Source organism: Epinephelus lanceolatus, chromosome 15 (genome assembly GCF_041903045.1).
Source record: "Epinephelus lanceolatus isolate andai-2023 chromosome 15, ASM4190304v1, whole genome shotgun sequence".
NCBI lineage: Eukaryota > Metazoa > Chordata > Actinopteri > Perciformes > Serranidae > Epinephelus > Epinephelus lanceolatus.
Genome location: NC_135748.1, coordinates 13,748,154 through 13,775,618, shown reverse-complemented (window position 1 = coordinate 13,775,618; position 27,465 = coordinate 13,748,154). Strand labels below are relative to the sequence as shown.

The 27,465-nt window shown below is 39.9% G+C and overlaps 4 protein-coding genes across 5 annotated transcripts; 3 read left to right on the top strand and 1 right to left on the bottom strand.

The window, feature by feature from the left end:
- The first annotated feature begins 210 nt into the window (after positions 1-210).
- On the top strand, positions 211-2,607 carry LOC144466944 (interferon-inducible GTPase 5-like). The gene is made up of 3 exons (XM_078174945.1): positions 211-348; positions 819-1,382; positions 1,743-2,607. Exons 2-3 carry the CDS (start codon positions 827-829, stop codon positions 2,372-2,374), a joined length of 1,188 nt encoding a protein of 395 aa, XP_078031071.1. The 5' UTR covers positions 211-348; positions 819-826; the 3' UTR covers positions 2,375-2,607.
- Positions 317-21,922, top strand: LOC117266714 (interferon-inducible GTPase 5-like). Of its 2 annotated transcripts, none has more exons than XM_078174943.1 (3): positions 317-348; positions 19,928-20,497; positions 21,056-21,922. In XM_078174943.1, the coding sequence occupies exons 2-3, from the start codon at positions 19,936-19,938 to the stop codon at positions 21,691-21,693; spliced, it is 1,200 nt and encodes a 399-aa protein (XP_078031069.1). In that variant the 5' UTR covers positions 317-348; positions 19,928-19,935; the 3' UTR covers positions 21,694-21,922. The 2 variants fall into 2 exon arrangements, with proteins under 2 accessions (XP_078031069.1, XP_033497928.2); XM_033642037.2 differs by lacking the exon at positions 317-348 and adding an exon at positions 19,332-19,533.
- On the bottom strand, positions 6,481-11,372 carry LOC117266715 (interferon-inducible GTPase 5-like). The gene is made up of 3 exons (XM_033642038.2): positions 11,345-11,372; positions 9,848-10,360; positions 6,481-8,518 (listed from the first exon to the last, which is right to left on the bottom strand). Exons 1-3 carry the CDS (start codon positions 11,370-11,372, stop codon positions 7,881-7,883), a joined length of 1,179 nt encoding a protein of 392 aa, XP_033497929.2. The 3' UTR covers positions 6,481-7,880.
- Positions 13,998-17,355, top strand: LOC117266716 (interferon-inducible GTPase 5-like). The gene is made up of 3 exons (XM_078174946.1): positions 13,998-14,129; positions 14,477-15,041; positions 15,558-17,355. Exons 2-3 carry the CDS (start codon positions 14,492-14,494, stop codon positions 16,190-16,192), a joined length of 1,185 nt encoding a protein of 394 aa, XP_078031072.1. The 5' UTR covers positions 13,998-14,129; positions 14,477-14,491; the 3' UTR covers positions 16,193-17,355.
- Positions 21,923-27,465: the final 5,543 nt, after the last annotated feature.

Genomic DNA, 27,465 nt, shown 5'->3' with positions numbered 1-27,465 from the left:
TATATTATAATCAGAGTTATTGTGTTTTTGATAAGCTATAAACCTAGTAAAGGCAAATGGTGTTTGTCGGAATAAGTGCCAGTGCATACCTCAGAGGGTGCAGCTCTCTAATGTAAATGCACCCCTCCTCTCCACATTTCTTGTAAACCAGCTGCTTTCACTGATAATGGGGCCGAGGAAACAGGACAGACACTGATTGGTCATCGTGGCTCACAGCAGATGTTTTCATTGGTCGCTTCACAGACTGTGTAAGGAGCTGAACTTTGTACAACTCTGACACTGTGCGGCTGTGCAGAGAAAGGAGTGAAAACTTCTTACTGAGTAACAACGATCCAAGTGCCTCATACGGTAAGAGATATATTTACAGCTACACATTGCACTGTGTTGTGTGTTACAATGCATGTTTATGATTGTTAGAATCTGTTAAATATTCAGTCCATATTCATGACTTTGCTGTGCTTATCACCACAACTTTGTCCCATGTAACACACCCTGCATTGTCCTTACATGTAGTGTACTAGTAGTCTTATGTAATGAGGTTAAAAGAACAAAGACACAATGATTATGTTTCTGAATTCATTTTTTGCATGTTTTGATATGTTTTGCCGCCCATTAAAGATCACTGATCATTAAAGATCCAGGCCACAATGTATCTTATATTAAAGACTATGCAAGCTTTTCATTTTCAAAGAAAAAAAGATTAACTGCAATCTTCTAATGCATCTTATAAGAGTTGTTGCATTTTTATGCATGATTAGATGAGGGTGAGTCTCTAAATCAAACTTCTGCAGTGATTTTCTGTTTTCTTTATTTTTCAGGGCACGCTATGGCTAATCCATTTGATTATGAACCAATAGAAAAAATTAAAGAGGCGCTACTAACCCATGGACCTGCCTCAGCAGCTGCAAAGATCCAGGATTATTTGGATCAGCAGGATAATATTCCACTAAATATTGGCATCACAGGAGAGTCTGGCTCTGGTAAATCCACCTTTGTTAATGCCTTCAGAGGCATAGACAACAGGGATGAGAGAGCTGCCCCTACTGGTCCTGTAGAAACCACCTCAGAGGTTACACCATACCCCCATCCCAACTATCCCAATGTCACACTGTGGGATCTTCCTGGTATTGGCACTCCCAACTTTTCAGCTAGCAACTACCTGGAGCGTGTTGAATTTGAAAAGTTTGACTTCTTCATCATCATCTCAGCTGATCGCTTCAAAGAAAATGATGTGAAGCTCGCTCAGGAGATTCAGAGGATGAAGAAAAAGTTCTACTTTGTTCGTTCAAAGATTGACCATAACTTACGTGATGAGGAAGACAGTCAGAGGGACTTCAACGCAGAAAGGACTCTTAAACAAATCAGGGACAACTGCATTCAAGGTAAGTCTGAGGTTAGAGGAGAACAAATGCCTAAAATTTAAAGGTATATGCAACAAGGGTCACAGATAGACACTGCTTCATTTTGAGGAGACAAGCCAAAAATAACTTTTCACATGAGCAGCCCATATTGAGAGGAAGAGCTAACAATGTTATCAGGTCATAAATGATTCATATGAACACTGGCAGAGCCCCCCAGTGAGAGTCTGTTAGCTTGACCACTCATCTTCTAAGATCTAAAACAGCCTTTGTGTCTGACCTGGAGAGAGCTGCTGGTGTATCCTGACACGAGGAGGCTCAGGATGTTTTCTCATTCTATTGTCATCATCTGAAATAAACATATTTGTTCTGTTTGTGACACAGGTCTTGAAAAACAAGACTTCAAGTCTCCTCAAGTCTTCCTGGTGTCCAGCCGTCATCTCCACCTGTATGATTTCCATCTGTTAGAGGAGACCCTCGAGAGAGAACTTCCTGCGCACAAGAAGAACACTCTGCTGTTGGCCATGCCTAATATCAGTCATGGTATCATCAGCAAGAAGAAAGAGGCTTTACAGACAGAAATAAAGTACCATGCCCTTAAGTCTGTACTCATAGCAGTTACACCAGTTTCTGGTGTCTCTTTTGCCACTGATATAGCCATGTTGGTTGCTACCATCAATGAGTACAAAGTTACTTTTGAGATTGATAGCGAGTCACTGCAGAGTCTTGCTCGTAGTGCACGCGTGCCTGTGGATGATCTTAGAGCAGTGATGACATCACCACTGGCTACAAATGAAGTAAACACAGATGCTGTTATTAATACACTTTGTGCTGATGACACTGCATTAACTGTAGCAAGGGAAGCATCTACATTAATTCCATTATTTGGAATCCCAGCAGCAATGATTGTGTCTTTTATCTCCACCTACAAAGCTCTTTATACGTCCCTGGACATGCTTGCTGAGGATGCACAAAGGGTATTTGCAAAGGCCCTGGGTTTGGACACCTCAGTGTGATCATGAGGTGAATGGAAATGTGGCAAACTGTTATTGTACAATGCAAATAAGCTTCTGAATTAATTTTGTGAGTGCAATGTAATGTTACTGCAGCAAACGTACTGCGGTTTTCTAATCACGTGGCACATATTACCCAACACAAATCATAAAATGTGATTGTTACTCTCAAAATACAATATTTTATTCTCAATGAAATGAAAATGTTTGGTCAAATAAAATGTCCATTAAAATGAGCTGAAGTAATTGATTTTGTCATAGCATGAAACCCAGTTTTCCTCTATGAATTCTTCATGTCACATACCAGAAAAGACAGAACACAGAATACTCTGCTCCCTCACAACCATCTATGTTATATGCTGCCATTATACTAATATGACTTTTTTTAAAGCAAAAAATGTATATTTAAAAAACAGTGGATTGGACCGTACTGACTGTGTTTGCATCTTGATGAAAAATTAACTGTACTGCTTTGCAAAACTCTTCATAAATAAACCTGATTTAAATCTCATCAACATGTAAATGAAGAGACGTCACCTTTTGTTATAGTTGGAAGAAATTCCATTTGTTAAAATACATTGAGACATGGTTTGTGTGCATATCTTGATGAGTTTATCAAACTATATATGCAGGCATCATTTACTATGATGAAAGAAAATACTGGGATTAACAAAGCTCTTACAGCATAAAAGTTATTTAAAACTTGCCTATCCTAATTGAAGTGTAGAAAGAAAGTTTAACTGGGACAACAAAGTAAGTTTCCAGACCTGATTATTTAAATCTCAGTATTCTGTGTTCTTTATTGGCAAGTCCTGCTACATGCAAACTGCACCTAAATTGAGCATAGTGTTAGTTCAGGTAGGACATGATGTCAAGCTTGGCTCACATCCCAGCCACATCAGCTGATGGAGCAAACAGCCCAATCAACTAATGGAACAGCTGATTGATGGAAGGAAGTCAGCTTATAGATCACATGATTCCTTTCTATGCAACCTATTTAAACTGCTCTGGCCATCCTACTGTTGCTGCTTCCTCTGCAAGCTGCTTTGCAACCCGCCTCCACCCCAGCTCCTCCTTTTCATTCTGTGTCTGACTTATCAATGTCATTTCGGTTTGTCATTGATGCTGCTCTGTTCTGTTCCCAGAGGGGTCTTTGCTGCTGCTCTCCCTGCCTTAGGCTTTCCATGTAGGCGCATGGAAGGGCAGGGAGATGTGCTCTTTATGCCTTATGGCTTTTCACGCTGGCACGCAGAAGGGTGGAGAGGTGTACTTTCTCTGCCTTATGCTTTCCCCGTAGGCACATGGAAGAGGCTTTCTGTACAGGCCCGAGGAAAGGCAGAGAGGCCTCAGAACAGAGCCATACCACCAAATATAATATCAATCAATCAATCAATCAATTTTATTTATAAAGCCCAATATCACAAATCACAATTTGCCTCACAGGGCTTTACAGCATACGACATCCCTCTGTCTTTAGGACCCTCACAGCGGATAAGGAAAAACTCCCTTTAACAGGGGAAAAAAACGGTAGAAACCTCAGGAAGAGCAACTGAGGAGGGATCCCTCTTCCAGGACATAGAGAGAGAGAGATGCAGGACAGACGGTAATGACAGTAGCTTACAACAACATTAATGAAAGTAATAATATTATAATTATAATTCTGGCTGTTGTACAATATCTTGAAAGTATATATTAATATCTGATAGTATACATATGTGACAATAATCATATGTGTATAATAACAGTAGAAGTATGACTAATGATAACAGCAGCAGCAGGAGGCATCTGGCAGGACCACGGCAGCAGCACAACCACACACGTCACACCATCCAGGCACCGCTGCAATACGAGTTAACCTGAGAGACAGTGGAGCACAAAGGCTCCGGAGAAGAAGCCGAGTTAGTGACATGCAGTATAGCCGAGTTAGCAAGATGCAGTAACAGGACACAAGAGAGAGAGAGAGAAGGAGAGAAGGTGCCCGGTGTATTATAGGGGGTCCTCCGACAGACTAGGCCTAAGTCAGCCTAACTAGGGGCTGGTACAAGCTGAGCCTGAGCCAGCCCTAACTATAAGCTTTATCAAAGAGGAAAGTCTTAAGTCTAGTCTTAAATGTGGAGATGGTGTCTGCCTCCCGGACCGTAACAGGAAGATGATTCCACAGGAGAGGAGCCTGATAGCTGAAGGCTCTGGCTCCTGATCTACTTTTGGAGACTTTAGGGACCATGAGTAACCCTGCATTCTCAGAGCACAGTGTTCTGGTGGGATAATAAGGCACTATGAGCTCTCTAACATATGACGCAAATGGAAATAAAGTTTTCTTTGACAAAAGTGTTCCTGACTGAAATATCTTTAATTTTGCCATCTTAACTCCTCTAATTAGAAAACCTGCAATCAAGTGCAACAAATTCTGTTAGGAACTAAGTACACTCATTTGTTTGAGTTTATGTGATGTTTAAGATCTCTTTGTTTTCAGCATTCCTTTTCCTGGCAGAGCCTGCAGTGGTACATAAGCAGATGCACCTGTAATTATCTCATTGTTGTGACAGTACAGGCTGCAGAAGGCAGTGAGAAGCGAATACACAGACCATAACATCAAAACTCCATCAGACAAAAACACACCAGGCTCCTCCTCCCTTTGTTGACTGTCTGCTCCATTACATGAATCACTGAAGCCTCCACAACAATAAATTGTAACAGTAAAGAGAGATATTTTTGGTTTAGACTCTCTGCCCATCACAGCAGGATGTGGAAACTTCCACTGTCTAAAAGACTGAATTCAAGTTGTAGAGGAATTTTTTTTATCTTCTAGTTTTGGATGTATCTTAATGTACTATCATCCTTTCTGTTGAGTTACTGTTGAGTTACAGAGTTACAGACTGTTCAACACTGATCAATAGATCCCTATTTATAATTCTTGAACCTCTCATCCAGGAAGACAGTGTTTTAGGTGTTGAAGGGATTAGGGCAGATTGAATCAGATTGTATTGTTAATTAGCCTGTCCTAAGTTTCCTGACTTCTATATACCTTTGTTGCCACTCAGAAGTCTTGATTAGCGCAGCTCACAACCCCTTGTTTTAGCCTTTAGTGTCATAGTATAAAACCTTGTTCTTAATATTGATCTTCAGATAGGATTCCACACCCTTGCAGTGATACTGTCTCTACTGCACAGTGTATAAATGTCATCTGAACCAGCCACAGAATTGGAAATGAAAGTTTTTTTTCTTCAACAAAGTATAAAGGGAAGTTCAGGCATCTATAAAGGGTCTGTAGCCATTAATCATATCTTGAATTTACTGTAAAACCCTGTCTCTTCTCCAGCCGTACTATCAGAAGAGAAGGCACTTTGAAAATCTGTTAATATTGACTTAATGTTGTTAATGTAGTGTTTAAGTATCTGAAAATCTTTTCCCTGAAAAGCAATAAAAAAAAGAGCTAGTTTTTTTTTTTGTTTTTAAAAAGTACATCTCTGTCTCATTTTGATTCTGACATTTTGAGTGTGTTATTTTTGGAAAATAGGCTATCCTATTTGGTATGATTATAATGTCAACTTGAAAGGTTTGACTTCTTCATCATCATCTCAGCTGATCGCTTCAGAGAAAATGATGTGAAGCTCGCTCAGGAGATTCAGAGGATGAAGAAAACATTCTACTTTGTTCGCTCAAACATTGACCATGACATACATGATGAGAAAAGATGCCAGAGGTCAAAGTTCAGCGCAGAATGGACTCTTAAACAAATCAGGGACAACTGCATTCAAAGTAAGTATAAGGTTAGAGGGGTAGCCTGAGTAAAGAGGAAGAGCTAACAATGTTAACAGGTCATAAATGAATCATATGAATACTGGCAGAGCCCTCTAATGAGAATCAGTTGGCTTGAATACTCTCTGGAGAGGGAAGTGTTTCCTGACACAAGGAGGCTCAACAGGCTTTTTCTAATTAATTAATTAATCTAATTTTTTAATTACAGCTTGTGTGTGTGTGTGTGTGTGTGTGTGTGTGTGTCATTCTGGCAAATTGTGGTCGTATCGATATCTATAACAGAAGTGTGTTTCTCAGTATCCACCTGTGGACAGATTTGTCAATGCAATAGCGTTGGATGCTAGTTTCATTAAATGTGTTAGTTATAGAAACTGCATTACTTTTTATGTGTCAGTACCTGCATACAATAGACAACATCCATCGTTTTTTATAATTCAGTTTCCTTTATTGCAGACAATTCTACATCTTTTGGTCAAGTATCAAATGCTTGTATTTTTGTGTGTTGCAGTAAAAACTTTGTTAGCAATCTGAGATTGCTGACAGTGATCAACAAAAAAATCCACCAGACATTGCATTTGCTTCCAAATGTGTAAAAATGATACACACAAATACAATGAAAAGAGTAAAAGACACAAAAAAAAACCTAACAGTTTCAGGCAGTCTGTTCTAATCAGTTTCCACTATGTTTTTCCTGTATGCACATTAAAAAGAAACAATTGAAAAAGTCCCATTTTTCCTGTAAACGTCCATGTAATCAGAAAACTTCAATGTCGGATTATGTCTCCAATTGAGACTGGAATCAACGGTGGTTGGTCTATTTTACACAACTTAAATTAGCTATTTATCAGTGTTTCAATTCAGAAATGAGTATCAGCTGTTTCAATGTAGCTTTTGAGCTGCTGTTGTTGCAGAAGTGGGACTTTATACTATATTTAAGGTCTAAACATTAGGTTTTCATTTATGGCATGCTGTGTGCAAGCATTTGTAAATTACACAAGACAGATCTGCATGTTTGGTATTGGGTAGGCTTGTATGTAAAAAGAAAATTTAAGCAATTTAGAAACGTGTGAGTTGACTATATATTCTGTGAAAACAACATGATTTGTGTTAAAGGTACGGTCCACAACAGACGGATGTTGTGCTAGTTGTGTTTGGAGTGTTTCAAAATGTGACTACAGATTGGACAATAGGATGTTAGCAATTGTAAAAAACTGTAAGACCTTTTGAAATAAAACAATGAAAAAGTTCAGCTGTGTTTTTAATATTCTTTCATTTGTGTAGATAGCATTACGTGGTATCGAGGCCCATAAGAATACAGAAACTATACCAATAACTACAGTCATGACACACAGTGTAAGACCAAGCTATGTTTGGAAAAAATACTAAAAAAAATAGCAATGCATCACAAAAGTAATTCAAAGCATTTGCATTATACAGTTTTGTATAAAAATATTCCTTCCTGTATTAAAATGATTAAGAGGCATGTTATAATGTGCTATAAGCAATAACACATTTTCCATTGATACCTGCTCTTATAAGAGTAAACAAATTCTGTGTAGGGACCACTGGATAGATTGATCAGCTGCAAAACATGTAATGCCTGATTGCTAAAATGTGCAGCTAGAACACAACAGTATGATTTGAGCACTTAAAAAATTAAAATGCAGTCTACTCACAAACATAATTCAAAAGCTCTTTCTCTGCAGTTTTTAATGTGCCACTAAATGCCACTGCCATTCACTTTACAAAATCACAATGAGGTGTCTAAACCCATGACCCTTTTAAACACCCTCTCTGCATCCTCAGCAAGTGTGTCGAGGAAATAATTGAGAGCTCTGTAGATGAAGGTAAAAGAAAGGATCATTGCTGCAGGGATTCCAAATACTGAAATAAATCTGAACACTTCCTCTGCTGCCATTAATGCAGCTGTGCCTGCACATCTAAGAAGCACCTTCAACACAAGATCTCGGGTTATTTCTGTTGCAGCCAGTGGTGAAACTATGATGTTAATCAAATCCCTAAATGGCATACCTCTTCTATCAGTGAGTCTCCGCAGTGACAGGATGTCAAGCCCAAACCCATTTACATACTGTGTAACAACAGAAACCAACACACCCACATCAACTGCAGCAGAAAGCCCAGGAACTGGTACAGCTGCTACACCTGCACTAAGCATAGCATAGTATTTTATTTTGGACTGGTAAGCCTTTTTCTTCTTGTTGATGACCTCCAGGCTGATGTTGGGCATGGCCAGCAGCAGAGCATGCTTCTTGTGTGCAGGAAGTTCTCCCTCAAAGGTGTCCCCTAAGAGAGTGAAGTCATACAGGTGGAGATCAAAGCTGGACACCAGGAAGACTTGAGGAGACTCAACACCTTGTCTTTGAAGACCTGTGTGACAACAGGAATACATGATAAGATGAAAAGATATATAAAACAATTAGAACTTTTAAAATATAAAACATAATATGCATATCTATTGAATTATTATTTTCTATATATTCTTCCTGGAACCCCGTGCTTTGATTTAGTGGATATTATAAAAACAACGGATCACATGACGTTGAAAGTGTTAACCTTTTCCACTCACCTTCTCCCCATACAGGAAGTCACTAGTATGACAGCTTTGTTTGTCAAGAGAGGCAGCAGAGTGGTATTTAATGACAGTCTGTGATTTGGTTTAAAGTTTGAATGTTTGCTGACATTGTGTTTGATATTGCAAATACATTAGCAGAATTGTGTTTTGTAATTTTACTTTTGTGGAAAGGTGCCTGTGATATATTTTGAGTGGAAATAAAGTAAGAGAAGACTTGAGAGACTATTCTCCCTCTCTATCATTTTTTCAGTGAAGCTAGACTTGAGAAAAACATGAGACGATTTTAGAGAGTAATATACGACTGTGAGGAAAATTATCCTACGTTGTTTATATTTGCAAAATATATTTTTCCCCCATCAAATAAATCAGTTCAACAAAGATCTAAACTAAGTCAGAAAGTTAAACGTCACAGCAACTAACATTCTTAGTACTGCGTGTATATCTGATTCACTGGACTTCATGATTCACAGATGATGTTGAAGCTTTTCTTTGCAAAATTTTAACATAACAACATCAGCATTTAATACAAAAACATCAGTCTGATCTATGAGCCTAAATGATGAGTGCAAAGGATAACAGTGTCTCATCAGTCATGATTTTCTGTGCAGGTCAGTTTGTCCCAGTAAACATCTGCTGCTGACTGGGATCTCTGTCAAAAGAAATGTGAACTGTCCAACAATGGCTCAACCTCTTCACCACCTCAGTGACCAAGTGCTCCCTTATGTCTCCTTCTACCAGGTAACTGCTCTTTATACTGAAAGTAACCCCTAACCCTGACCCTTCAGTGTGGAAGGCGAATGCCTTTGCCTCCTACTACCAGTTGGACAACATGGTGGTTACTGTGGGTGTTAGGCTACACCCCTGAAGTATGACATGGAGACCTATGGCAAGCAGTGTGAAGCCTTTGGATGGAACAAGTATATGGTGGATGGACATGATGCGGATTTCCTAACTTTGAGAAATCAATACCCCAAATAAAAGTGAATTGGAGTCAGACAAACATAATGGCTATAAGCACTGATGTAAAGACACATATTCTTTGCCTTTTTTGTGACTTCTTTTTAATCACGGACATTTTGTAATGAATCTCACTATTAGTATATGTGATAACATCAGTCTCTTACCCTGAATGCAGTTGTCCCTGATTTGTTGAAGACACCTTTCTGCGTTGAACCTTGATCCCTGACTTATTTCCTCATTTCTTAAGTCACTATCAATCTTTGAACGAACAAAGTAGAACTTTTTCTTCATCCTCTGAATCTCCTGAGCGAGCTTCACATCACTTTCTCTGAAGCGAGTGTCGGAGATGATGATGAAGAAGTCAAACCTTTCAAATCCAACAAGCTTCAGGTAGTTGTCAGCTGGAAAGTTGGTGGTGCCAATAGCAGGAAGATCCCACAGTGTGACATTGGGATAGTTGGGATGGGGGTATGGTGAAACCTCTAAGGTGGTTTCTACACAACCAGTAGGAGCAGCTCTCTCATCCCTATTGTCTATGCCTCTGAAGGCATTAACGAAGGTGGATTTACCAGAGCCTGTCTCTCCTGTGACGGCAATATTTAGTGGAATATTGTTCTGCTGATCCAAGTACTCCTGGATCTTTGCATCAGCTAAGGCTTGATTATTGCTCTCTAGTGCTTTTTAATGTCTTCATGGATCCTGGAGGATCCTGGATCCTCCATGGCAATCATGCAGTAAAATGGAGTGAAAGAGGAGGTAAAAGTCATTATTGTCTTTGATAAATAGAAGAAAATGTAGTCCTGCAATGATCAAACTGTGAGTTAGACAAAACTGATTGGTCAGCTTTAAAGCAGCTGACTTACAAGAAACCACAGATTTACATGAAGCATGAAACATAGAGAGCTGCAGGCAGCACCCCCTGCTGGCTACTATCTGCAGGTGAATGACACCTCAGTATGGTTCTCTGCCTATACACATGTATGGTATTCATTAATAGTTTTTTGGTAATTAGTGTAAATTAAGTCTGAACACACACACACACACACACACACACACACACACACACACTTCACATTAAATGTGTTCCTATAAGAGAGGGTGTGCTTTTGTCTTTTATTTTGTAAATCTTGCATTGAATTACTTATATTAGTGCTTACAGGTGCTATATAAATAAAGTTATTATTATCAGTTCTGCTATTACAATCTGTTTGCAAGATCATCCAATGTTTTTATTTATTTTATTTTTTTTGCTGATGTTAGTAATTTTCCTTTAAATTCTAGTAGGTACTAGAAAACTAATGAGGACTGAATGAGCAACTGATAATTAGTTAAAGGTCAGTTCATGAGTAATTCCCAATCAAATGTCTTAAAGTAACTCATCAGTATTACTAGTTAACCGCAATTTCCTGATATTAAGCTAAAAAAAACTAAACTTATTGTACTTGGCCCTTAACTAAAACTATCCCATACATTTGTCATGTCTAGGCTGGATTGTTGCAATTACTTATTATAGGTTTCTCCAATAAGTCCCTACAAAAATCGTGCTGCAGCATGTGTGCTGATGGAAACAGAGAAAAAAGATCTTTTTTTCTGTTTTAGCTTCTCTGCACTGACTCCCTGTAAAATCCTGAACTGAATTTAAATTCTGTCTCCTTACTTACAAAGCTCTAACTGGTCAGGCTCCGTCATATCTTAGAGAGCTAATAGTGCCCTGTTATCCCACCAGAACACTGTGCTCCGAGGATGCAGGGTTACTTGTGGTTCCTAAAGTTCTTAAAAGTAGAATGGGAGCCACAGCCTTCAGGTTTCAGGCTCCTCTTCTGTGTGTCGAGGGGTTCTATTTCAAAACTCCTCAAAAACTGGGAAAGACACAGGCGTAGTTGGAAAGATATTGTGATGGTGTGATTTATTTTGCCGGCCTCCCAAAGTGCAGACAGTGATGTTTACAAAAAGTGAAAAAAAAAAAATCATGAAAAAAATACTCTTCACAAAATGTCAGAATGTCCAAAAAAAGAGAGTTCTTCAATAACTCAAAATACCTCTCCAAAACCACAGGTTCCAGCACACAGTCTGGAGGCCAAGCAGTGTTACCTCCTCTGTAAACACAACAAGACTGGCTCATCCAGGGCCAAAGGAGCCTCATTTAAACCAGTTGCCCCTCCCACTAGCCATATTATTCACATAAAAAAAAACACAATCAGCATATTGTCTAACCAAAAAAAAAAAAAAAACAATTTACAGCTTTCTAAACTCAAAATAAACATAAAGCAAAATATTCAGTATTTTCATAAATGTTCTCCTTTAACCCTCACAAGTTATTCACAACAAAAGTTAACTTAACAATCACGAAACCAAGTGTGCTCCCTTGGCCGCACTACAAAAACAGAGGGAAAGAGGGATAATCATGAGGTTTTATTTTTAATGACTTAGTGAAGAAGGGAAGGGAGCGTGGACTGAGAAATGAATGAGAGCGAGTGTGTGTGAGTTTGTGTGTGCGCGCTGCCCACAGTCAGCGAGAGAGCCGCCCCGTCACATCGTCCCCCTCCTCCTGGAGTTTGGCGATGTGCGGGGCAGCTTCGTCACACTGTGTAACCATCTTTCGGCCTAGGTTGGAAAGGCAAACACTGTCTCCAGCAGACTTAAACCTTTCCTCTTTTATGAAGCTCATAGTTAGGGCTGGCTCTGGCTCACCTTGGACCAGCCCCTAGTTAGGCTGATATAGGTCTAGTCTGCCGGGGGACTTCCTATGACACACTGAGCTCGTCTCTCCTTTTTGTTGGAATATTTTAAATCTGTGAATGATGATAAAGTGTCATAGGTGAGTTTTAACTGTTTGTTTGTTGGTTGTGTGACAGAAGTGTTTATTATACCTGCTTTACAGAATATTATACAATGTGTTATATAAGTCAACCACTTAAACACAGCTGTTGTTTACATAACATAATTATCTACTAAACCATCTAACTGCTGACCCACGGGCCGTCAGATGGTTTACAGGCATAGAAGATGGAAATGAGAGAGCTGCCCCTACAGGTTGTGTAGACACCACCTCCGAGGTTATGCCATACCCCCATCCCAACTATCCTGATGTTACATTATGGGATCTTTTGGTATTGGCACTACTAACTTTTCAGCTGATAAGTACCTGAGACATGTTGGATTTGAAAATGTTGAATTCATTATCATCATCTCAGCTGATCGCTTAAGAGAAAATGATGTGAAGCTTGCTCAGGAGATTCAGAGGATGAGGAAAAAATCTACTTTGTTTGCTCAAAGACTGACCATGCCTTACATGACAAGACATCAGAGATCAGAGTTCAGCGCAGAAAGGTGTGTTAAGCAAATCAGGGAAAACTACATTCAAGGTAAGTCAATGTTAGAGGGTAGTAGACACTGCCTTATTTTAAGGACACAAGAGCCAAAACAATTTTTCATATTGGCAGCCCAACTTGAGAGGAAGAGCTACAAATGCTAACAGGTAAGAAAATGAGTCATATGAACACTGGCAGAGCCCCCCAGTGAGAGTCTGTTGGCTTGAGCACTCATCTACTCAGATCTGACATATACAGTAAACACTTGCCAGAATACTCAAAATTACTTCTGTGGTCATTCCTGCTACAGTAGGTGCCACAACTATATTTTGTCATGATGACACACACATACACACACATTTATAGGGTGAAAACAATACTAGCCATCACACCGTTGTTGCAGCTAGTACTGAGACACTGAATGTGTTTAATGATTTAGGTTGGTCTTCTCTGAGGTGTCATATTGATTGATGCATGTGGGTGTGTACTGTGTAGAAATATATGCTATAATATTCCATTGCATCATTTATTGTGAGCTGGGATTAGCTTCATGATCATAACTGGATTAATACCCTAATGCTTAACATCTAATTTGATCCCAATCGTCCTGATGGTGGCACTGTAGTTGACAGCTGAATAAATGAAAATGTTGACAGGCCATGCCACCCACACCAAGAGTATGATAGATATGAAATGTGACAAAAATCTATATCTCAATGTGCTCTATAAAAAAGCCTCTTGGAAAATTGATGGGTTTTTTGCTTGTGAAAAACAAAAAAAAATGAATAAGTTCACATAAGTTAGACTCTTTATAAGGATAGACTGATTTACACTAATTACCCAAAAATACAACTCATTCACCTGCAGATAGTAGCCAGCAGGGGGTGCTGCCTGCAGTATTCTATGTTTCATGTAAATATGTGTGTTTCTTGGAAGTCAGCTGCTTTACAGCTGACCAATCAGTTTTCTCTCTCATGGCAGGACATTTTCATTGGTCACTGTTGTTTGAACTCTGATAAACTCAAGTGGGTTGTTTTTTTCGACTGGATGTCCGCTTTTCTTGCAGCTGAACAACTCATAGTAACTCAGAGGCTGATGTGCTCTTGTCTCATCTGTTTCAACATTAAGACTCCAGGTGAGTAGCTTCTAATATTCAGCAAAAGCCTTCTTTGTATCCTGATGAAAAATATGAGGAAGCTGCTTATTGCTGTATAAAACTGGCATAGTGTGAGTAAACAGTCACTAAAATTGTGCTAATGTAAATAGATTTTACCTTCATCTGTCAAAAAGATCTGCTGTGTGCCAGGTTATACTGCATCATAATATGATATTTTCAAGGACGTGGGGGTTTCTAAAGATGCAGTGTGCATGTCAGATCATTGTGTTTAAGATTGTATGTACATGACGTTAGGTCATAGTGGACTACATTTTCTACTATTTCCCAAAAGACAGTAATGGCTTTTTACTTCTCTTGTACTCCAGTTATCAAGGATTACCATGGAGAGTGGACAATGGACTGAAGACATTAAAAAAGCACTAGAAAATAATGATCAGGCCTTAGCTGTAAAAAGGATACAGGAGTATTTGGATCAGCAGAACAATATTCCACTAAATGTTGCCATAACTGGAGAGACTAATTCTGGTAAATCCACCTTCGTTAATGCCTTCAGAGGCATAAATAATGGGGATGAGGGAGCCGCTCCTACTGGTCCTGTAGAAACCACCTCAGAGGCTACACCATACCCCCATCCCAACTATCCCAATGTCACACTATGGGATCTTCCTGCTATTGGCACCCCCAACTTTCCAGCTGACAACTACCTGAAGCTTATTGGATTTGAAAGGTTTGACTTCTTCATCATCATCTCAGCCACTCGCTTCAGAGAAAATGATGTGAAGCTCGCTCAGGAGATTCAGAGGATGGGGAAAAAGTTCTACTTTGTTCGCTCAAAGATTGACACTGACATACATGATGAGGAAAGACGTCAGAGGTCAAAGTTCAATGCAGAAAGGTGTCTTGAACAAATCAAGAAAAACTGCATTCAGGGTAAGTGACTGATGTAATCACATGAATGATGAAATTAATTACAAAATGTGCATAATTAAAAACAGGTCTCCCCTCCAAAATACACAAGTCTGACAACTTTCATAGTAATAGGTTTGTGGCAATTTTCTAAATCATAAAGTAAAATCACATAATAGTTCTGCTACCGTATTTTCAATATCCAACAAATTGTAGACATACATTCAAACTTTAAACCAAATCACAGACTGTCATTAATACCACACTGCTGCCTCTTCTGGCAAACAAAGCTTACATACTGGTGACCATGGAGTAACTAACACTTCCTGTATGGGCCCCTGACTTTAATAGAGTTGGTGTAGAAGGTTAACAGTTTCAATGTGATGTCCACTATATCAAAACACAGGGTGCCTGGAAAATTTACACAAAATAATAATTCAATAATGTGTCCCTAGAGCTGCACCTTATTTTACACATTTTAAAAGTTCTAATTGTTTTGTATATCTTATCATCATATCATGTATTCCTGTTGTCACACAGGTCTTCAAAGACAAGGTGTTGAGTCTCCTCAAGTCTTCCTGGTGTCCAGCTTTGATCTCCACCTGTATGACTTCACTCTCTTAGGGGACACCTTTGAGGGAGAACTTCCTGCACACAAGAAGCATGCTCTGCTGCTGGCCATGTCCAACATCAGCCTGGAGGTCATTGACAAGAAGAAAAAGGCTTTTCATGCCCAAATTAAATACTATGCTATGCTTAGTGCAGGTGTAGCAGCTGCACCAGTTCCTGGGCTTTCTGTTGCAGTTGATTTGGGTCTGTTGGTTTCTGTTGTTATAAAATATGTAAATGGGTTTGGGCTTGATAAACCGTCACTGCGGAGACTCCCTGATAGAAGAGGTATGCCATTTAGGTATCTGATTAACATCATAGTTTCACCACTGGCTGCAACAGAAATAACCCGAGATCTTGTGTTGAAGGTGCTTCTTAGATGTGCAGGCACAGCTGCATTAATGGCAGCAGAGGAAGTGTCCAGATTTACTCCAGTAATTAGAACCACAGCAGCAATGAGTCTCTCTTTAATCTTCACCTACAGAGCTCTCAATACTTTCCTCAACAGACTTGCTGAGGATGCACAGAGGGTGTTTAAAAGGGTCCTGGGTTTGGACATAGTGTGATTTTGTGAAGTGAATGGCAGTGGCATTTAATGGCACATTAAAAACCGCAGAGAAAGAGCTTTTGGATTTTTTTTTTTAGTAGACTGCATTGTAGTATTTTATAATGACTGTATACAAATCATGGTCTTGTGTTGTACCTTTTGAAACAACTGATCGTGACATTCTTTCAGACAGACTGAGGCACTGGGTGGGCGAAACTGGTGCATCTTTAGACTGGTCCTCATCGTATTTGACAAAAGGGAAGTTTTTTGTCTCTGTTAACAACTTCATGTCATCCCTTTTCCACCTCAAGTACGGTGTGCCTCATGGGTCAATCCTTGCATCAAATTTGTTAATACTATAGTACATGTCTCTTTAAGAGATCTCATCCACAGACATGGTGTCTCTTTTCACTGTTATGTGGATGACAAACACTTGTACCTCCCCGTTGAACCCACAGACCTCAACATGTTGAGTTCTGGGAAGAAGTACAACACAATGTCCTTCAAAGGAAACCACACTGCTATTGTTTTTATTGTTCATAATCATTATTTTCATTAATACTATATCACTACTGCTAAAAAAAATGTAGTACTAATGTTGACAGTGTTCATGATACGTCCCAACATGTGTTAGAAATATCACAGGGATGACGCCAGCATCAGTACAGTCTTTATTCTTGTTCTGCTTTGTGCGAATAAAGATCTGAAGCAGCAACCCCATTATTAAATATTTTATTTATCAATCAATCTTTTGGTCTTTTTTCTTTGTTGTTATGCCTTCGCACAAGGCTGGAGGCATTATGTTTTCAGGTTGTCGTCCATCCCATTCTGGTGTACACAGTATCTCCAGAACACCTTGAGGGAATTTCTCAAGGTCAGGCCAGGATCGGCTTATGGTCGCCTGTCAGCTCCCTTATAGTGCTGGTCCTCTTTGTCTTGATGTAGGTCAAATTTCAACATTCTCGTGAGAGTTTTTATTCCTTTATGTCCTGTGTCCAGCCACATCTTTACATCCTGTGGTTTTAAGTTTCGTTAAGGACACAGCTTTTAAATTGTATTACTGTACTTTTCAGTCTTTTTTACACTAATCAACCTACATTTATCTAACTGACTTTTTGATCTTGATCATTTTGTCTTGTGGTATGATTGTTTCTGTTAAATAAATATCTTTTCAATGATAAATGTGTGTTTTTGTTTCTGTGTCTGTACTCACATTTTAATAAACATTTGTGCAGACGCTTTGCTACAGTGCAGGTGCTCTTCTTGCTTGCACTCTGCTTTGCTCTTATTTTTCCTATTTTTCCTTCTTGTCACAAACTCCTACACATTTAGGGAGGTTTCCTAATACAGCTAAATCATCTGGAGGATAACTTTTGACATCTCTGAGTTGCAACTGTCTGCTATTTCTTCAGAGGAAACTATGGATATTGACATATACACAGAGCCATGGCAGGGGACAGCTCAGACCAGCGGGAGTTGCAGCATGAACAATCTCTGTGTAACAAAAGTGTGTTGAATCCTGTAAAATGCACAACAGGCTCATCATGCCCAAACTGTTGGAAACATCTACAGGAAATTGCTGTGCTACTGACAAGGATTTTTACATTGGCAGCTGAGAAAGGACCTATGAGACACTCCCCATAACAACTAGGGGTAAGACAGCTAAGTTTGCTACCACTAATCAAAGTAGTGTTAAACATAATGCTACCCAAAATATCCTAAACCTGGATGATACAGTGTCTTTCCTGACACTTGTTAAAGTGGGACCCAAACAGACTGGTCCCACTGCTGCCTGGCATACACTTGCTGCTTAGCCAAAATGGAAATCTCAAAATCTGGCATCACAGGAAGAAATACAGCATCACCGGGCATATGGCTCAAAAACAAATAAAACAACTGTCTGAACTAAGTGCGAACGAGTCAAAAAGCAATTTTAGAAATGGGAATCAGGGAATAAAAAACGTAAAACTAACACTGGCACACAGAAGAAGCACAGGGCACACCAGGACAAAGAGTCTGTGCCAGAGGTGAAGGAGAGAAATATCCTCCTCGTGGGAGATGGTGCTATCAGTGCTGTAAACAATGAAAGGATCATCCCATGCAGCTATCCAAGTCCCATGGTCAGTGATATAACTGGACTTTTCTCCTAGGTACTGTCAAACCACTCTGGATTCAAACATGTTATTGTGCATGTGGGAGCCGTTGACACCAGGAAAGGAGAATCAGAAGTTTTCAAAAAAAGATTTTATGAAACTTTTTAACAGACTTGACAAGCTGGAAGTATAATCATTCATCAGTGGGACTCAGCCATTGACAGAAGGATAAATAAATTCAGCCTCCTACTTGCACTCAATACATGGCTTGGTAAGTCTGGGATTAAAATGATCCTGCTCACGTCCAGTATAGCCACGTCGTGGGCATTGCCATCACCTATACTCCACCCACAAACACACCCCAGCTAACCTGTCCCCCAAAGCCCCCTAGGTGGCCCTCCCCTCCATCCTCAACTCCCTGAATTGGGCCACCTTGTCCAGCACAAGGGCATCGTCTATCACTGTTGGCAGCAACTAGAACACCCAGGGCCTCTGCTAGTCCAACATCTGTCCTTTAGCAACCTGAGGCCCAGGGAGAGAACAGCCATCCCTAGTACAACAGCTCCAGTGTCAAGGCAAAGATTAGATAAGAGGATGACAGTAAGATCCTATGAATATGAATAATCCATTTGATTATGAACCAATAGAAGAAATGAAAACAAAGCTGCTTACCGATAGACCTGCCTTTAGGAACTACAAAGATCCAGATAAATATTGGCATCACAGTCTGGATCTGGTAAATCCACCTTTGATAATGCCTTCAGAGGCACAGACAACAGTACTGGCAGTACAGTGCTTCATTTGTTAATCATAAGGTGCTGGACGTCAGAGAGCCTGCTGACCCAGTGGGTCAGGGACAGAAAAGAAGTCAGAACATATTTAGAGATTTCATCAAAACCACATTTTCATGAGTCACATATCCATATTCTGGGTAACTAATGTCATCTGGTTGAAAACAGCTCTTGATAAACTATAAACTGATAAAGAGCAAAGCGTGTTTGCCAGTGCATAACTCAGAGGGTGTAGCTCTCTGATACAAACGCACCCTCCTCTCTGCACTTCTTGTAAACCAGCTGCTTTCACTGATGATGGGGCCGAGGAAACAGGACAGACACTGATTGGTCATGTGGCTCACAGCAGATGTTTTCATTGGTCACTTCACTGACTGTAAGGAGCTGAACTTTGTACAACTCTGACACTGTGCGGCTGTGCAGAGAAAGAAGTTAAACCTTCTCGCAAATTAACAACGATCAAAGTGCCTCATACGGTAAGAGATATATTTACAGCTAATCCATGCTTATTACTGCAACTCTGTGTAACACAGTTTGCACTGCTCTACATGTAATGTGTAAGTAGTGTTAAATAATAAGGTTACAATAACCATCATAAGGAACAAAAACATAATAAATATAATTTCTGAATTCATTTTGCATGTTTTGATGTTTTTTGCTGCCAAAAATACATCACTGACTGGAGGCAACAATTTATCCTGCAGTCACTGATTTTGAAAAATTCATGTATTGACAATGCAGTCTCCTAACTTTGCATAATATAACTGTATTAAAATCAGCCTCATTATATTTAATGCATTATTAGATAAAGGGTGAACTTACTACAAATGCAAAATACTACAGTGATTTTCTGTTTTCTATATTTTTCAGGGAGCGCTATGGATAATCCATTTGATTATGAAAAGATTAAAAAAATTAAAGAGGAGCTGCAAACCAATGGACCTGATGCAGCAGCTGCAAAGATCCAGGAGTATCTGGATGAGCGGGATAATAAGCCACTAAATATTGCAATCACTGGAGAGACAGGCTCTGGTAAATCCACCTTTGTTAATGCCTTCAGAGGCATACTAGATGAAGAGGATGAGAGAGCTGCCCCTACTGGTCCTGTAGAAACCACCTCAGAGGCTACACCATACCCCCATCCCAACTATCCCAATGTCATACTATGGGATCTTCCTGGTATTGGCACCACCAACTTTCCAGCTGACAAGTACCTGAAGAGTGTTGGATTTGAAAGGTTTGACTTCTTCATCATCATCTCAGCTGATCGCTTCAGAGAAAATGATGTGAAGCTCGCTCAGGAGATTCAGAGGATGGGGAAAAAGTTCTACTTTGTTCGCTCAAAGATTGACAATACCGTACGTGATGAGGAAAGACGCCTGAGGTCAAAGTTCAACGAAGAAAGGACTCTTCAACAAATCAGGGACAACTGCATTCAAGGTAACTCTGAGGTTAGAGGGTAAAATCACAAATGCCTAAAACTCAAAGCTATATGCTACAAGGGCTACAAGAGCAAAAAATACATGGAACAGTCTGCCAACACTCATCAGAGACTGTGACACATATTGTTCATTTAAAATCACCTAAAATTGTGGCTAAAAAATATCAAGTGTGTGACCATAGTCTGAAATGTATCCAACGTCTGAAGTGTGCCTTGTTTTTATGTTTGATGTATTGTTGTCCCTGTTTTCATATATTTGATGTGCTCTTATAAAGTGTGTTCTGTTGCATGTACTGTATTGCTGATCCTGTTTTAATGTATTGTATGTGTTTTCTGTAGTTTTCATCACACCTGCCCAGAGACAGTTGGGAATCAGCCAAGACGGCTAAACTGGCACATTTAGTTTGTTATTGTGCACTGTCCCTGTAATCTTAAACTGTATAAACAAATGACACCATACTGATTTGGTGTTGCAGCAGGTGTGATCCTATCACAGGATGGTCTCTCATTCTGTCTTGATTTCATCATTTGACTCTTCTGTTCTGTTTGTGACACAGGTCTTGAAAAATTAGATATTGCGTCTCCACAAGTCTTCCTGGTGTCCAGCTGTGAGCTCCACCTCTATGATTTCCATCTGTTAGAGGAGACCCTGGAGAGAGAACTTCCTGCACACAAGAGGAACACTCTGCTGCTGGCCATGCCCAATGTCAATCCTGAGACCATCAGAAAGAAGAAAGAGGTCTTTGGGTCTAAAATCAAGTACCTTGCCTCTGCATCTGCACTCATAGCAGCTGCACCAGTTCCTGGGCTCTCTTTTGCCACTGATGTAACCATGCTGGTTGCTACCATCATTGAGTACAAAGTTACATTTGGTCTTGATAGCAAGTCACTGCAGAGTCTTGCTCTTAGTGCACGCGTGCCTTTGGATGATCTTAGATCAGTGATGACATCACAACTGGGTTTAAAGGAAATAAACAAAGAGCTTATCATTAAGATGTTGTGCTTGTCTGTAAGTGATGCTGCATTAATGGCAGCAGAGGAAGGGTTCAGATTTATTCCATTATTTGGAATCCCAGCGGCAATGATTGTGTCTTTTATCTCCACCTACAAAGCTCTTCATACTTTCCTCGACATGCTCGCTGAGGATGCACAGAGGGTGTCCAAAAAGGCCCTGGGTTTCAGCACCTCAGTGTGATCATAAAGGTGAATGGAAATGTGGCACGATTAGAACTCTTAGTGTACAATGTAATCTTACTGTATGTACAGTGTACAAATCAGAGTGTTCTGATCATGTTGCATATTTAATCAAACACATTGAGCAAATCAGGTAGTGTAATGCTTACTGTCTGAATACTTTATATTAATCTGAATGAAATGAAGGCCTCTGAGTGATCAAATAAAATGTTCATTGAAATGTACTAAAATTAGTGATTTTATCTTTACATTATCTTAGTGAGCTCTCCATCTCATGTTCTATAAGGTTGTACAAACAAAATATTCTGTTCCCACATTACCATCTTGTAGATGTATGCTGTCTTTATGGTACTGTATATTAACATATTTAGTTAAAATGTACACACAATAAATAAACTGACTCAAACCTCATCAACACTTAAATGCGACAGTCACCATCTTGTAGTTGAGAGACCTCATTGTTTTGAGTTTTGGACACTTGCCAGTGTTTCCACCACGGGACACGTATTAAAATAGTTCAAGTCATTATTCAGAGGATGGTCCCTCGAGCTGATGGTGCACAACCATCACTGCAGCCTGCAGCAGATGAGTAGATGCAGTGCAGAAGATGAGCCATTAATTCCTTCTGGGCCTTCTTGAAAAAAAGAAAAATAACAGAAATAATGACGACTTTTGGCAAGCGTTTATACCCACTTTAATATGAGACACTGACAACTGATGTGTTTCATGATTTATGTATTTATGTATTTATGTATAAAACAGTTGACACCAGGCCTAAACTGAAAGTTGCTGGCCTGGCATTAAACATTAAAAACATGCAACAAAAGCAAATATGTTCATCAAACAACACAACTTATAGTCAGATGTATTCTTTCAATCAGTCAACACACATTGGATAACAAAATACAACATACAGCTATCAATATGAATCGGTTCGGCCTTGCAGTTCTTTGTGCTCTGTACCTACGTTACATAGTTATAGTGGGTGCCAAAAATAGGCAAGCAGGCAGATCACAGCATGAACTGTAGTCTTTTCCTCTTCAATCCATGCTTACAAATAGCGACACAGATGTTTTGTACAGGTGCATTACAGATTTATGATTATGCAAGTGATTTCTATCAGCTGTTAATATGTTTTCATTTAGTGTAACACAGTTAATCCAATCGAGTTTTGGGTCTTTGTATGAGATCTGTGGGTAACACTTCATAAGACAGCCTGCATTTTAGAGTGTACCTCTCGCCCACTTTCCCGGGAGTTAGCGTATAACTCCCGGGAACTTACAAGTACGTTCCCGGGAGTTAGAGCATAATTCCTCCCAGTCACTTACCACATACTTTCCCAGGGGTTAGAGTATCCCTTGTGGTCACTTACCACATTCTTTACAGGGGTTAGTGTATAACGATGCGGTCACTTGGCACATACTTTCCCGGGAGTTAGAGTATCCCTCGCGGTCACTTAGCATATACTTTCACGGGAGTTAGTGTATAACTTGTCACTTATGTAATTTCCCAAAACTTATGGTTTAATTTCCTTATATGAATCTGTATATGTATGAAGTACAACAAATGCTTTTGCCCTTTGCTCATGGCAATTGATTCAGTCACTTTTATGTAGCCTATGTGTCATCAGGCAATTTCACCCACACTCCAGGGTTTTAACATTTATGTTTTGTTTACATTTCATTGAATGAGTTTGAGTATGAATATGTCAAGAAATGGGTCTATATTCTGCGAATTGCCTAATTAACGGGCAGGCTGGAGTACAAAGCAAACTTACCTCTCTCAAGTGCACATCTCTGGAAGTCTTGTAGTGCCATCCGAGGACGAAACACAAACAATACAGTAATGTAATAATATAGCCTACATATATCTTAAAATACACAATAATGAGTCATGAAAAGTTATAAAATGTTTTTATTATTTAATTACACAGAAACCACATGGTAGGTGCTGTTCTCACATCTACAGCGTACTTTCACCAAAACTTACAGGGAAACTAGGCAGTACTTTCCACCTAAGTATATACTAACAAAAGAGACTGGGCTGGATTATGAAGTTTGCACTGTTTATTTGTCCTTAGTCTGAAAGTACTGGGTAATTTCCCCAAAACTTACAGGGAAACTAGGCAGTACAGAAGAGAGGCTGAATCCTCCGAGGCAGCGGAACAGCAAGGGGCCGAGGGGAGACAGAGGTCAGGGGAGGATTGGTGGTATAACTGCGGGACCAACCTATGCCTACGGAGGTGGAATCATTTTGCTGCACAGAATGGGATTCGGTGCTACCAGGGAGGCTAGAGATATATCATCAGGAGGAAAACTGCCGCAGAGAGTGCGTCACAAGGAGTGAAAACTTTGCAGCAATCACTAATCCTGGCGTGATTGAAACATTTTTTCATGTTCCTAAGATAAACTGGAAAAAACGCCCCACGCCTGCAGGAGCTGATGGACAGCTTTCAGTCAAGTGAGTAATATCGTCCGTGTCATCTCTTTGTTTGCTTTTAACGAGTGACCTAGGGTACCTGTCCCAGAGCCAGTGGCAGCTGTTGCTCACCGGTTATCCCTCCGTGCAGGACGTAAACACACTATAGTTCCGTGTATCAGACTTCTTCTAAAATGACTAAAAAGGACTCTCATTTTTCAAATTAATGTTTAAACATATTCATTTTAAATGCACATGCAGAAATACCAGCTTCAGGGTTTCTGTAACTTTTATTTGTTCACTTTCACCGAGCAGGCCACTGACCCCTTAAAGACTTCAACTGTATTCGCTAAGTTAAGCCGCAATGCTAACCGCTGAGACCCAGCCACTGGACGTACAGACACAAAAAAGCAATCGATCATGTTGTCTCAATATGAAAATGAGATAATAAGAAAAGGCATAACTCCCAAATCGTCGGAGTATTCCTTTAAGAGATCTCATCCACAGACATGGTGTCTCTTTTCACTGTTATGTGGATGACAAACACTTGTACCTCCCCGTTGAACCCACTGACCTCAACATGTTGAGTTCTGTGAAGAACTACAACACAACGTCCTTCAAAGGAAATCACACTGCTATTGATTTTAATGCCCAAATAAAATACTTTGCTACACTTAGTGCAGGTGTAGCAGCTGTACCAGTTCCTGGGCTTTCTGCTGCAGTTGATGTGGGTGTGTTGGTTTCTGTTGTGATAAAATATGTATTTGGGTTTGGGCTTGATAAACCGTCACTGCGGAGACTTGCTAAAAGTACACATGGATAGATAGATAGATAGATAGATAGATAGATAGATAGATAGCCTTTATCGTCCCATGGGGAAATTTGTTTTCACAATCTGTCACATTTGGATACACAAAACACCGCCAACAAACACCATGCACACCACCACCAAACATTGAACAACATATGACTACACACACAATGCACAAACATCACCAGACATTGAACAACCGACACATATATCACACTCAGGAGGGCTGGGTCCATACAAGGTCATTGGGGGAGGTTATTGAGTGCAGAGATGGCAGACAGGACAAAGCTCTTGTTGAAGCGTGCCCGTCTCCACCTCAGGGTCCTGTATCTGCGCCCAGGCGGCGCCACTGTGAAGTGTGGGTTGAGAGGGTGATCCGAGTCATTAGTTATTGTTCGTGCGAGACGTGTGACAGCTCCATGGTTGAGCTCTGTGAGGTTGGGTGTGGGATGGTTGATGATGCGCTATTGGATGAACTGACCTCATCATTTTAATTTTAATGTTCATTGTCATTATTCTTATTAATACTGTATCACTACTGCTAATAACAATCTTAGTACTAATGTTGACAGTGTTCATGATACATCCCAACATGTGTTAGAAATATCATAGGGATGACGCCAGCATCAGCACAGTCTTCATTCTTGTTGTGCTTTGTGAAGTCTCGCCACCAGACAATCAGAGATCTCCGCCTTCCGATAGTTTGGGGACACTCCTTTCTAAAGTGTGTTTAACACACCGGCGAAAACGGCCGGCAACAAAGCAACACCTATTGCATTTTTGAAAAGGACACGCCTTCTCGGAAACGTGCGCTCCCCCTTTTCTCGTCCGCAAGGAAACAAACACACAGAGAGCTTGAAAATGGATGCCGAGAGATTTAACTCCGTTTTATCAAACGTGTGCTCATCCGTGATGAAAATATTTTTTCCAGCGGATGTCTTAGTTATAACATGATTGCGCTAACTGGAGTAGTTTCATGTCGTATCCGACAACGGGAGGCTTTTAACAGATGACATCCACATGTTAGCTTTGCTGCTAGTGTTAGCTGTCCCTGTCAGCTGATGCTTTCTAGACATCGTGATTTCCCAAAACTGAATAAATACCACACATAGCAACACAAAACTGCTTTGCTAGCTCAATCATGTTGTAACTAAGATATCCGCTGGAAAAGATATTTTTTTCACAGACCGTTTAATGAGTTATTACCTATTACAGACACCGCTAACGGCTAACAGGGCTAACAGCTAACGGTTAGCCCAGCTAAACGTGCACACAGAAATAGTAATGTTTGTCCAATCACTGTGTTTATAGACTTTACAAACATCGGATTAGTCTAAACGTTGATACAGTGATGTGAAAAATGTGATACATAGGCTATATATATAGCTAAAAGCTCTGCTGGTTTTCTACCCGGATGAGTCATGGCCTTGTAAAAGATTATGTTTGCTTCTTTTAGTTGGCGAGAATGTGTCGCCGCAAACGCGACAAACATCCACTAACTTTGACGGAGTTTTCTGCAAGCACGGCTGAGCCATTTTGTACCGCTACACGTGTTTCTAGTCGGACTATGTTTAGCACAAGAGTTCAGTGAGCCACCGAAAGACCACCCTGCAGATTTACTATTGGTACTGCAACGTAGGGAGTTTTTTTAAACTCTGAAATTGTATCTGCCCATCTAAACACAAAATCAGGGAGAAAGTCATCAGTCTTTAGTTAAGCAAAGCGTCTAAAGACTGACTTGTGAGTCTATGCTTTGTGTGAATAAAGATCTGAAGCAGCAACCCCATTATTAAATATTTTATTAATCAATCAATCTTTTGGTCTTTTTTGTTTGTTGTTATGCCTTCGCACAAGGCTGGAGGCATTATGTTTTCAGGTTGTCGTCCATCCCATTCTGGTGTACACAGTATCTCCAGAACACCTTGAGGGAATTTCTCAAGGTCAGGCCAGGATCGGCTTATGGTCGCCTGTCAGCTCCCTTATAGTGCTGGTCCTCTTTGTCTTGATGTAGGTCAAATTTCAACATTCTCGTGAGAGTTTTTATTCCTTTATGTCCTGTGTCCAGCCACATCTTTACATCCTGTGGTTTTAAGTTTCGTTAAGGACACAGCTTTTAAATTGTATTACTGTACTTTTCAGTCTTTTTTACACTAATCAACCTACATTTATCTAACTGACTTTTTGATCTTGATCATTTTGTCTTGTGGTATGATTGTTTCTGTTAAATAAATATCTTTTCAATGATAAATGTGTGTTTTTGTCTCTGTGTCTGTACTCACATTTTAATAAACATTTGTGCAGATGCTTTGCTACTTTTTCCTTCTTGTCACAAACTCCTACACATTTAAGGAGGTTTCCTAATACAGCTAAATCATCGGGAGGATAACTTTTGACATCTCTGGGTTGCAACTCTCCGCTATTTCTTCAGAGGAAACTGCGGATATTGACATATACACAGAGCCATGGCAGGGGACAGCTCAGACCAATGGGAGTTGCAGCATGAACAATCTCTGTGTGACAAAAGTGTGTTGAATCCTGTAAAAT

What these genes read in the sequence shown, in the direction of transcription:
- LOC144466944 (XM_078174945.1), top strand. Translation starts at nt 827, where the DNA reads ATGGCTAATCCATTTGATTATGAACCAATAGAAAAAATTAAAGAGGCG. An exon ending in CAGGGACAACTGCATTCAAG is followed by an intron (nt 1,383 to 1,742) that starts GTAAGTCTGAGG and finishes TTTGTGACACAG; the next exon opens with GTCTTGAAAAACAAGACTTC.
- LOC117266715 (XM_033642038.2), bottom strand. Translation starts at nt 11,372, where the DNA reads ATGACGGAGCCTGACCAGTTAGAGCTTT. An exon ending in GCCTGACCAGTTAGAGCTTT is followed by an intron (nt 10,361 to 11,344) that starts GTAAGTAAGGAG and finishes GACATTAAAAAG; the next exon opens with CACTAGAGAGCAATAATCAA. An exon ending in CAGGGACAACTGCATTCAGG is followed by an intron (nt 8,519 to 9,847) that starts GTAAGAGACTGA and finishes GTTGTCACACAG; the next exon opens with GTCTTCAAAGACAAGGTGTT.
- LOC117266716 (XM_078174946.1), top strand. Translation starts at nt 14,492, where the DNA reads ATGGAGAGTGGACAATGGACTGAAGACATTAAAAAAGCACTAGAAAAT. An exon ending in CAAGAAAAACTGCATTCAGG is followed by an intron (nt 15,042 to 15,557) that starts GTAAGTGACTGA and finishes GTTGTCACACAG; the next exon opens with GTCTTCAAAGACAAGGTGTT.
- LOC117266714 (XM_078174943.1), top strand. Translation starts at nt 19,936, where the DNA reads ATGGATAATCCATTTGATTATGAAAAGATTAAAAAAATTAAAGAGGAG. An exon ending in CAGGGACAACTGCATTCAAG is followed by an intron (nt 20,498 to 21,055) that starts GTAACTCTGAGG and finishes TTTGTGACACAG; the next exon opens with GTCTTGAAAAATTAGATATT.